At 39.9% G+C, this 12,526-nt stretch overlaps 1 protein-coding gene across 4 annotated transcripts in view; it reads right to left on the reverse strand.

Annotated features, from left to right (window-relative positions):
• The window catches only part of PLCB4 (phospholipase C beta 4), a 156,388-nt gene that overhangs the window by 116,465 nt on the left and 27,397 nt on the right, over nucleotides 1–12,526 (reverse strand). For all 4 annotated transcript variants that reach the window (XM_065893070.1, XM_065893069.1, XM_065893068.1 and 1 more), the window contains exons 2-4: nucleotides 12,091–12,171; nucleotides 11,223–11,282; nucleotides 10,067–10,210 (exon numbers count right to left, since the gene is read on the reverse strand). In XM_065893070.1, the coding sequence (XP_065749142.1) occupies nucleotides 10,067–10,210; nucleotides 11,223–11,282; nucleotides 12,091–12,171 (285 nt within the window). The remainder of the gene's footprint in view (nucleotides 1–10,066; nucleotides 10,211–11,222; nucleotides 11,283–12,090; nucleotides 12,172–12,526) is intronic.

Genomic DNA, 12,526 nt, shown 5'->3' on the forward strand with positions numbered 1-12,526 from the left:
TCATTTGATAACACTTGCAATTAGGGCAAGCCGAGCAGCTGTGGACTGGGCCCAGCATGGAGTCTCTGCTTAGGAAACCTTCAAGTTCATGAAACCCTCAGCAGTGAAAACATGTCCCCTGTGAAGATCACAGCATTCTGAAAGAAGTACCTAAGAGGCTGGGAGGTTTCTAAAGAAGCAAGAGTAGGTAACAACTAAAAATGCCCACCTCAAAGGTCATGGGGACTTGCACTGAAGCCCAAGAAAACATTTTAAAGACAAAGAAAATGCACATGATAAAAACTATTAATGACAAAATACAGTACTATATTAAACTCTATAAACAGCATGAGCCCAACTTAGTATAAAAGAAAACTGTGTGTGCATTGAAAAGACACATTAGAGAGGGGGTGGGGGTTTTAGGAAGGGGAAAAAGGGGACACGGGGCTTCCTTTCTTTTTGCTCTTACGTGCTTTCGACCAGAATGTGGTGGGAGTGCATGCCTTACCATGAGCAACACTCCTTTTGCATTCAGAAAACACTGGAGAACTGTATAAAAATGCATGGGTCACGCAAATGTTGAAGACGACTTTGCAGCCTGCTCAGTGTGGCTGTGGACCACGCCTCACTCATTGCTTCTTTCTCACTTTGCTCCTCCCATGGGGCCATGCTCTGATGGTTGGAAAACTGGAAGGAAGTGCCCCCAGATGGTATATGCACACCCCACTTCACTAAATTCCACTCCATCCCTATCTGTCTCCTGGCACCTCTTAATATTCACATCATCTCCCTGGCTCCTGCAGGCATCTCTGAGTCCACAACTTCTGGTCTAAGGGAACTACAGTTTTTGGAAATACAGAGATAAAGAAATAATTCCAGAGTGCAGAGAGTACCACCATGGGTCAGACACTGAAGTACTGGATCCTGGGACAAATGGTCTGGCAAGAGCAGCATGAGAACTGAAGGTGGAAGGAAGAGAGAGCAAGAGAGATGACAGGTGGTCATGGGAGGCCCCAGGAGACAAGTGTCACCCATTCCACAGATTCACTGACGAACCAGAGTTTGATGGCCTCCGCGTTCAACCCAGCAATTAAACAAATGAACCCTATTACCTTTATTTGGCAAGAAGAAAACATCTAGGTGAGATGGGGACATTTAAAGCTCACAAATAATGCACCCATGCATCTGCTCTGCTCTGATTCACAGCTCTGTCCTTAATATGGGTTTTTTTTGTTTTTGTTTTTGTTTTGCGGTACGCGGGCCTCTCACTGTTGTGGCCTCTCCCGTTGCGAGCACAGGCTCCGGACGCGCAGGCTCAGCAGCCATGGCTCACGGGCCCAGCCGCTCCGCGGCATGTGGGATCTTCCCGGATCGGGACACGAACCCGCGTCCCCCGCAACGGCAGGCGGACTCTCAACCACTGCGTTACCAGGGAAGCCCAAGATGGCTTTTTACTGCCCCTCACTGATTCGTTTCCCATGCATTCCGGAAGGTTTAAAAAAGAAACAAAACAAGAACGTGCCAACTTTCATTCTTGGAAACATGAAACAAACACACACACACACACACACACACACACACACCATCCCAGACTTGAGCCTCAAAACACCATGAGGCAGTGTGGTGAAGAACTTAAATCAATTAGTATATTGGGGCTTGGACTCTGGATAGAAAGTTCAGATTTACAATTTAGCTCCTTTAACATTCAGCAGGCATCGGCTCAGGTGAGTCTGGGCAGCAGAGCAGTTAATGTAAGTTCTTCAAGACTTATGCAAGAGAAGCAGGATATAATCGCTCCTTATGGAGCTTCTCTGCAGGGCAGTAGTTCTCACCTTGAGCCTTTATCTGGAGGGCTATTTAAAACACAGGGTACTGATTCCATAGGCCTGGGGCAGGGCCTGAGAATCTGCATCTCAGATTAAGTTCCCAGGTACTGCTGGAGCTGCTGGTCTGGGGACCACACTTTAAGAATCACTGGCATATATAATACAATTAAAACTGCATTTTAAGAAATAGCTTTTCTTCTAGAGGCAAGAGTCTCATCTCAGGCAAGGTGTCCAACCCACCACCTCATGTGTCCCATCTTTCAATTATACCCCAAAGATTAGAAAACATACAAACACGTGTAGTCCCATGTTACACATACATTATGTTCACAATGACATTTTTTGCTAGCAGTAAAAACTGGAGCTATGTGGTAAATGGAGAAGCAATTTAAAGCTAGTGACAGTTTTAAAACTGCATTTTAAGAAATAGCTTTTTTCTAGAGTCATAGAAATGAATTCATTTTAATCGTGCTTTCTGTGTTCTCAGTGAATTCTAACCAGTGATCGATAGGTCTACAGATTTACCTGCATGCTTCAGTCAATCAATCTGATAAAAACTTGTTTGGGTTCAAAATCATTATGATTTTTGGACCAAGTCCATTTGTATGCTAAACCAATGGGACTCAAACTTCAACCAGCATCAGAATCACCTGGGAGGCTAGTTAAACTATTACCATCAAAATACTGAATCACTATGTTGTATCTCTGAAACCAATATAACATTGTAAATCAACTATACTTCAATTAACAAAAACAGAAACAAAAACAGATAACTGGGCTCCATCCTGAGAATTTCAGGTTCATTAGGCTGGCATAAGGCCCAAGAACTTGCATTTTTAAGAAGGTCCCAGGTGAGGCTTATGGTTTGATCCCCTGTGTAGGTCTGTGCCTGACTAGGGGTAGGGGAACTAGTTGAGGGGAGCGGGGCTCTGCAGGGTGTTAGCAAAGCCAGTAGGAGGGACGGACTAAACATGAACTTGATATTTTTTTCCCCAGCAAAGCGAAGAATAAATCCCTTCTCCAAGAACCTTTGCATAAATTCTTCTACTCAACATAATTCAAGTTCAGCGGAGCGATTGTGACATTCAACCCAATTGACTAAAATAAGATTTTATCCCCTGTAATAAACTACCTGACCTTATCATTTTTGTCTACAAGAATAACACATAACATTTTGTAATTTAATTTCTATAGTACCCGGTCATGAGCTTATTTGTTTACTTGGTTACAAAGCATAATTTATGGAGTTTGCCAAATATTTACAACCTGCAGAAAGTATAATGAGCAGTCTGGAAATTGTCTGAACTTAAATCCAAATCTTTGCATTTTGAACTTCACAGTAACAGCTTATTTTTGTAATCAAAGTAAAATTCAACTTGGTATAAAATAACAGACTTATTTGCGGAGATTTTCAATGATGGTTGCCTTTCAATCTGATGTACAGCGACGGTGCTTGCAGTTTGCTGTGTAGCGCCAGCTGTAGCTTAATGAAAGACATCTGAACTGCCTTCAACACACCAGGGACAAAATCCTCCCCAACTAGTTGTATCCCAAGAGAGAAAAAAGTACATCAGAGAAACTGAGTTGCTTTTCTAACTAAAGAAGCTTGTTACAATATTTGGTATTATTTGTAGGGTTTATGGTAAAACGGTGGGCAGAGAGATGAGTAGGATTCAGAGAAAAAGTTGTATTACACACAGTTTAGAAAAAATTGAGAAATATCTCCTTCATGCGGCTGTTTATTCATAGATGTTTTAAGTTATGTGACCAAACAGATGCACCTATTACCCAAAGGCAGACTGGGTTTGAGGGAAAAGTGCCAGCAATTTGTTAGCGATTTCTTTTAACAGAAGGTTTTTAAGGAGAGGAAATGAAAGCTGAATTTTCTAACTGGAATGACAGGAAAGATTTAGGGAAGCAGAAAATAATGATCTAACTTGGAAAGACGCCAAGACACCGGGGTTACAACCTCCAGGCTTGTCATGGATTCTTAGCAACAGTCCATTACATCCTGAAAAGTGACTCTAGAAATAACGCCATGGAATCCCAGACCTTTTGGACCATCACTGAATCACATTTTCTTGGGCTTCTCGTCCAAAGATAATTCTCTTAGCTTTTCTTTGAGCTAAAATGTAAAAAACTTGAGGGTTATATCTATTCATCGCCTAGGTTAGAATTTATGGATTCAGTCAACATAAAGACCTCAATAAAACAAGTATGTATTGAGCATCTATTAAATGTTGGGCAGCGAATGTTCTAGATGTCAGGTATGCAGCAGTGAGCAGAATGTTGCCTTCATGGGCAGGGAGGTAAATGAATGTATGGCAGTAAATGAATGTATGGCATGAAAATAGTGGAAGTGCAATGAAGATAAATACAGCAAGATAAGGAGTTAGGATGTGCTGAGGGGAGATGATGCAGGATCTGAGGGGAGATGATGCAGGATTGATTTGCTGCATGTAACTGGGGAAAGAGTATGTTCCAGGCAAAAGGAACAGCACATGCAAAGTCCCTGAGGCTGGAAGGAAATATAAAGGAGGGAAGAGGGAGATGAAGGCAACATGAGGAAGGGAAGTGAGAAGGGATTCTTGTTGGGCCCTATGAGCCTTGCAGGGTTCTGAGCAGCAAAGTGATGTGACCTGAATTACATTTCAGAAACATCCCTTCAGCTACAGACTGCAAGGGGCAAGGCCAAGGTACAGATGCCAATTAGGGGGGGAAATGGTATTGGCCTGGAGAATGCTGTAGCGATGCTGGTGGTAGAAGCAGCTAGATCCTAGATACAAGAGTGTTTGTTAATGGACCGATCAGGACACTGGAGGAGGGTGTTTGCGGACTCAGCAACTGGAAGGATGTGGGTGAAAGGTTTAGATACTGTTAGACATTTATTTTGCAGGGGAGAAAGTTCTATAGAATTGAGCTCAAATCTTGTAAAGAGGAAGAGTGGCAAGACAAGCTTATTTACTCTTTAAGCAGAGGGGGTGATTGAAGAAAAGACAAGCTGAGCTACAAAGATGTCTTTTATACTGGTGACATCTTATATTGAAAAAAGAAAAAGCACAATCATTTTACTGTCCTGTGTGCTGTGAAAACATTTTGTATTTATTTGAAAGCTTAACTCTAAGGAAGTCAGATTTCATGTCAAAGTTTATTGATTCTTAAAACGCCTCCTTGAAATAAGAAGAAAAAATACCAGAGAACCCTTTGAGGAAGTGGATGAACAAACAAAGTAAGATGGCTTTCTCAGAGTCAGGAAAGATTCCACGTGTAGAAGTTGGTCCTCCATGGAGAGGACATGAATTGAAGGTTGGCCCATCTGCTTGGATTAAATGTTTAATTAAGTGAATTTTTCAGAATCATTGGACTGTAAGTATCATAAAAGCCTGGGAATTAAGAACAGACTCAAGAATCTCAAATAAATACTCCTAAGCAAGTTCTGTACTAGAAACCCTCTTAAAATTTCTATTTCACTGGTCAGACCAAGACTTATCAGATGGCATAAAATAAGCAAAACACTCTGACCACCCAGGGAATGCCAAACCCTTACAGTTAATAAGCTGTTTTCCAACATGTTGTACCTTTTTGCTCTCGCCTTGCATGCTTACCATGAGTTACTTACATTTGTTTCCATACCTATGTATGTAATAAAAATTACATGAACCAGTGAAATATGCTTGTGGAAAGAAAGAGGTTGTTGTTTCTTTCGGTGAATATTTGGGAAGATTTCTTTAAAGGCAAGTTGCTAAAATATTTTTCTCAATCTCGATGTAAATAAGACAACTAAAGGATTAGGGAAAGAAGTCATGCAGTTGTAGGATTCTGTATTTTGATTTGCTCCATGAGTGCCTTTAAAGTCTCACTTGTACTTTAAAGAAACCAAACTGAATTATTTCAGGCAATGCATTATGGGTGAAGTATAGGCAAAAAATACATCAACCTCTGTGGTACATATCTACAATGGAATACTACTCAGCCATAAAAAAGAACGAAATAATGCCATTTGCAGCAACATGGATGGAACTAGAGATTATTATACAAAGTGAAGTAAGTCAGAAAGAAAAAGACGAATACCATATGATATCACTTATATGAGGAATCTAAAATATGACACAAATGAACCTATCTAAGAAACAGAAACAGAATCACGGACATAGAGAACAGAATGGTGGTTGCCAAGGGGGAAGGGGTTGGGGGAGGGGTGGCGTGGGAGTTTGGGGTTAGCAGATGGACACTTTTATGTATAGAATGGATAAACAACAAGGTCCTACTGTATAGCACAGAGAACTATACTCAATATCCTATGATAAACCATAATGGAAAAGAATATTAAAAAAAGAATATATATGTATAACTGAATCACTTTGCTGTACAGCAGTAATTAACACAACATTGTAAATCAACTATACGTACTTCAATTAAAAAGAAAAACTACATCAACCCCTACCTACAGACCCATACTGAATGCAAAGACCTCAGCCCTAACATTAAAAGACGGGTCAACAATTGAACCACATTTATATGCTTCAAGTTAAAATAAAGCGTTTAAGGTCTGTAAGCATTATTTTTAAAAATGATGACTTGCTTGAAATAGAGACACAGATGTAGAGAACAAACGTATGGATACCAAGGGGGAAGTGGGGGTGGGATGAACTGGGAGATTGCGATTGACATACATACACTATTGGTACTAAGTATAAAATACATAACTAATGAGAGCCTACTGTATAGCACAGGGAACTCTGCTCAATGCTCTGTGGTGACCTAAATGGGAATGAAATCCAAAAAAGAGGGGATATATGTATAGTTGATTCACTTTGCTGTACAGTAGAGACTAACAACATTGTAAAGCAACTATACTCCAATAAAAATATTTTTAAAAAAATGACTTGTGTTAACTGACTTCTGTGATAAAGTGACCAGAATACAGCTAGCTAAGAGGACAGATAGCATATTCCACGGTCCCATAATTCTATTCTAGGCTCCTAAGCTGTACTCAGGTGAAAGTGATACCACAGGCTGAGTTCCAAACACCATTTCAGGCACACTGGGAAATCTTTACATTTCTCACTTGATCTGATCTAATGTATGAATTCTGCCATCATTTTGATCTGTGGTAATTACATCTGTATTTTGTATAAATCCTCTCACTTTGATGGCTTGTGTGTTCTGTTAGGGATAGTAACATATATAGAGGCATAGGAATAAGGCAGTGGTGATGGGGAAAATGTCAATGCTGGAGGTGGTAAGTATTACGATCTGGATGCAGACAGTTAAGTTTTGAAATCAGGAAGTAGGCAAGATTATCCACACATGTGTATACATAAGTGAAAAATTTGTTCAACATCTTCCAAGTATCAATTAACCAAAAGGACATGCTCTAATAAGCATGGGCTGTCTAGTTTGGACAGTGAGATTAATATTTACATATTACATTATTAATGAATTATAAAATTGTAACTAATAGTTCCCAGAAGCTGAAACATTTAGTTTATTTAATAAGAGCAGGGTCAAACAGTATTGAGTTTGAACTAAAAATCCAGTACAGAATTATTTTATAGTCCTACTTGTTTGGCCAGCTAATCTTAAATTCAGTGGAAATGCTACTGCAAAAACACCCCAAATCTTATCTTTAAGTATAAATTTCCACCTGGAACATACACATATATACCACGTACTCATGAGTATAGGTTTCACATCATGACTTTTAAACAAAAGGAACCAAGACTGACAACAATCAAACCATGGAAGGTAAGAACATTATGGGCTTACTGATCTGAGCCACCTTCCCAGGACTGTACTTGCTCAGGGATGGGGTGGGTGGACAGCATCACTCGGGAAATCAGAAGGCCTGAGCTTTAGGCTGGACTCTGGCCTAGCCTGTTGTGTAACTGCTTGGCTTCATTTGCCACATCTGACAAATGAGGTGGTGGGAAGCTCTGCTTAATTTCAATCTCCAGCTCTAAAATTCTAGGACCCTGTGATCAGAATAGCAGGCACACTTTGAGGGCTTTGGATGAGAAAGGCCGTGCACTAAGCACTTTCCATGTAACAACTCGTAATCTATACAACAATCCTAAGAGCAGGCATTTTGGTATTGTTCTTATTTTATGGATGCAGAAGGTGACGCTCAGAGAGGCCAGTTGCATGTCTCAGTCACACAGCTGGGAAGAGAAAGAGCAAGGATTTAAGCCCAGGCAACCTGGTCCCAAGCCCAGGTTCTTAAGCTCATAGAAGTCATACTGTTTTTTGTAATATGACGCATTGACAAAAACCAGGGCATACCGGTCTACAGAACTGTGTTTTTGCAAAACTTCAGGCAGCTAAATATCTCTGTCTGATTAACAAGTCTTTTTCTTCCTGGGTGGTCAGCATGGACTTCTGGGATTGAATGTTGTTATTGCAAATAGCAACCAGAAAGACCTCTGTAGCAAATAACATAAGCGTGAACTCTAAGAAACGATGCTTGTTTAGATCAGCAGGGTTCAAGAAACCATTCAAACAAGGTGTTGATCTGAGCACAATAAAGAAAGAACTTGAAGGCAAAATCTGTTTCCCCAAAGCAAGGTGATCTGGGAAAACAGCATGGAGCCAACCAAACCACCACAAGGACAGAAGCAACGGCTCTCATTTCACATGGAACATCCATTCCTGGACCCAAAGCCACAGCTGGGAGCTTCTCAAACTTCACTGCACATATGAGTCACTGGGGGGCCTTGTTAGAAATGAAGATTCTGAATCAGTAGGTCTGGGTGGACCCAAGACTCTGATGTGTAAGGAGCTCGCAGGTGAGGCCTATGCAGCTGGAATGTGGACCACACTTTGTGAGTGAGGGTGAAAGAAAGATGGTCTTGGAATCTGCAGAACTCAATTCTGTACCCATTAGCTCTGGGTCCAGGGTTAAATCTTCTCATCTCCATTTCATCAAATAATCTTACTGTATATTCTTTTCAGGCTCTAAATTTCAATATTTCTAATGATGGCCTTTCTCATTCAACCCTATGCTGAGCTACCTGCAGGATCAATGGGAAAATAAAATGTTCCCCTTCCCAATCCCCTTAAGCCACGTTTTTGCAATGGTAGAGCAAAGGCCCAGGCCTCTTCACACATATTATGCAAAGATAATGGGTGCTCCATCCACAGGTAAAACTACCCTGAAGACAAATGACTTGCAGGAAAGTGATTTAAATTTGAAGCTTTCTACTTTGGCCAAAATCTCTTTGAGACTCACTTGCCAGGGCAATAGTAGGCTGGTTACAGTATTATGATGGATTATAACCCAATACTTTAATAGCTTATGGCGGGGGGGTAGATATCTTAATCACGTAGACCTGCACTGTCCAACAGGGTAGCCATTAGCCATATGCAGCCACTGAAATGTGGCCCATCTGAATTAAAAATACACATCAGATTTTAAAGGCTTTGTATAAACAGAAGAATGTAAAATATATTAACTGATTTTATATTGATTTCATGTTAAAATGACCTATTGGGTTAAAATATGATATATTGGAATTCGAAAAGATACATGCACCCCTATGCTCATAGCAGCACTGTTTACAACAGCCAAGACATGGAAACAATCTAACTGTCCATCGACAGATGAATTGATAAAGAAGATGTGGTAGATATATACAATGGAATACTACTCAGCCATAAAAAGAATGAAATCATGACAGTTGCAGCAACATGGATGAACCTAGAGATTATCATACAAAGTGAAGTAAACCAGACAGAGAGAGACAAATATCATATGATATCGCTTATATGTGGAATCTAAAATACTGAAATTAATTCAACCTGTGGCTACTGGGAAGATTTAAACTACATCTGTGGCTTGCATTATTTTTCTACTGGGCAGTGCTGCTACTCAAAGTGTGGTTCTCAGACCAGCAACATCAGCATCAACTGGGAGCTTGTTAGAAAGGGAGGATTTGTCCTCACCTCAGACCTACTGAATCCGAATCTGCGTTTTTACAAAATCCCAGGTGATTCCTGTGTACATTCCAGTGTGAGAGGCTCCTACAACATAACACAGTAGGTGTTCGGGCTCTTGGCATACGTGAGGGACGGGCTAAAAGGGTATTGTGCTTGCTGAATTTTCTAGACCAACATTCCAGCAAGGCAATGGAATCATTTTTTAAAATTTAAATTAAATTATTTTACAATTTAAAATATCTATTACAATTATACATGAAAAATTATGTGCACCACATATGTACATATGGGGGGGGAAGGGAAGGAGGCTGTTTCACAGAGGATACCTTAGTTACTTCTGAATTTTCAGCCACCATGTATGTGAAACTGATGTTCACCAGATCTGTACCACTGCAGACACAAACTACCCGCCCTTCCAGGTCATTTTCTGACTTTCCAATAGCTTCAAGAGCAGCCAAAATTTTGGGATCCTATTGAGGTAGACAAATAGGAAAAAAGACATTAGATCACAGAGCATGGCAGAAAGATGGTAAAAGGAAACTATGTTTGATGTAAAAAACATATATTAGGGCAAATTTTTTTTTTTCTCTATCTAAAAATGCCCAGATATCTGGCGTTATTCTAAAACTCCTGGAGGTAAAATCTTTAACATTATACATGACTGAGACTCATTTGGTAAGAAAAGTATCATAAAATTATCGGTTTAGAAGACTGGGAGGGAGGGTCTTTCTTTCGATTTCTCGTTGTAGTTATCGGAGGACTCGGACTATGGCAACAGGACAGAAAAGCTCTGACTGGGACCTGCTTGCGTCCACAAAGGTCAAAGGGATCTCTCACAGAGAACAGTCACTGAGGATTCAGGCAAATATGCAGGGCATTGCCACAACCAGCAACCACAAGTTACTCAAAAATGAGATTAAGTCTTTCAAATAGTCTGGACACAAAGAGTGAGTGTGTGCACCTCTAGGAGCCCTGGCATCCTCATCTGGAATGAAAACTGTGTAAGTTTACCCTAATTAGCAAAAAAAAATAGTGGTTTTGTCCTCCACAAGAACTCAGGGGGAAATGCCAACAGGGTTACACAGCGATTGTAACTAACATAAAAGAGGGTCACTAAAGAATAAAAAACAAAAACAAAGTGAGGAACATAATTTCGTTTTGAACATTTAAAAACTTGCAGGGCTATTATGGAAAAGGGGATAAATACTGTGCTAGAATATTCTAGGAAAAAACATCTTTTAAATTCCTAGCACCACTATGCAAACAGCTTCTTATTCAAACAAAGCAATCACTGTGAAGAAGGCTGATTTATGCGCTCTTTCCTTCTTTTTTCTCTCAGAGGCAAACTGAGCCTTCAAGGTGAGCTAATGATGAGATTTCTAAACTGTGCCTGTTCTTCATTCCCAGCTGATGATTGAGGGGCAGTAACGGGTTAAACAACATTCTGTGTTTAGAAGACCAGCAAACACCAATCACAGGTACCTTTGGTGTGGCTCCCAGTCGAACACTGTTGATGAGAGAACATTCTAGAACTTGTCCTTCCTGCAAAGAGAGAATTTAGCATAGCAGTGAGCCTAAATTCTGCCAGACCTATGGCACAGACAAGGTGACAAATGTCTGTGATGATGAAGGCAATGCTGACTAGAGTAAGGCAGAAGCAGGATTAAAAACAAATAATAATAATAATAATTTCCAACAGACAGAAAGTCAAGGCCCCAAACATTCCATTTCAAATATATGTATGAATGCAACTTTGAATAATTATTTATAAAATGTTTATAAAATGTTACTTTTATACACATAATAACATTAATACTGTATATATATTATTAAATATATGTGTGTACATGAAATAGTAAGTGGGACTATGCTAGCTTTTATATAACTCTGATTCTACTTTTTGTAAATTTTACCCAAAGGTTCCTGAAATGTGTCATTGTGCCATGTGTTAAGTTCTGGGGTATAACCAGATGAAAATGCCCTTAAATGAACCCCTGAGACTTCAGCTTGAACATCTCTCTTCTGGGAAACATTTCTAACTCCCAAGACTTAAATCAGACTTGCCTGTTAAAGCTCTTGTAACAACTTGAACTTCTCTTACACAATTCTCAGTGACTTGTAACTTTTTTCTTTTTTTTGGATGCGTGACTCTGATCCTAGGCTGGAATCTATGAGGATCACATCCTTGACCATCAATGTATCCCCAACTCCTAGCATACATTTTTAAAATCTTGAACGAATGAATAAGCGTAGGGTCCATGCCCTCAAGAGGCACTCCATCACTTGTTGAAAAATGAAATGCCTTCACCCTGAGAGCAAGAAGGAACAGCTTGCTCTTTCTGAGCCATACCTTGCCTTCACTTCTCCAGGTCAGAAAGAAGCCAAATTCATCCACTTTGAAGAGGCAGTTGGGTTCAAACACAAAGGATTCCTGTGAAAAAGAAATGTGTTGATCTGCATGACTCACACCATTTTGAATCTAATAAAAATGCAAATATCTTTTAGTCTCTAAACAAAAGAAAAATGCATCCTGAATCTAATGACCACATTTCTTATTATATTATGTAATGTTTTCATCTTGAAAATTTCTTGCATTCATTTTTGCATTGAAAGACTGATCAATTTTATACAGCATCTTCTTTTAGGGTAGTTTTAAGAACAAAACACACTAATGTTCTGAAAGTCACAGAGGAGAAATTTGCTCTAAGATCTTGGAAAAGAGCTCCTGGAAAGAAGAAGGACTCCCAAGTTCCAGCCAACTGGTATCCCTCCACACAAGAGGAATT

This window comes from Phocoena phocoena, chromosome 15 (assembly GCF_963924675.1).
Source record: "Phocoena phocoena chromosome 15, mPhoPho1.1, whole genome shotgun sequence".
Lineage (NCBI taxonomy): Eukaryota > Metazoa > Chordata > Mammalia > Artiodactyla > Phocoenidae > Phocoena > Phocoena phocoena.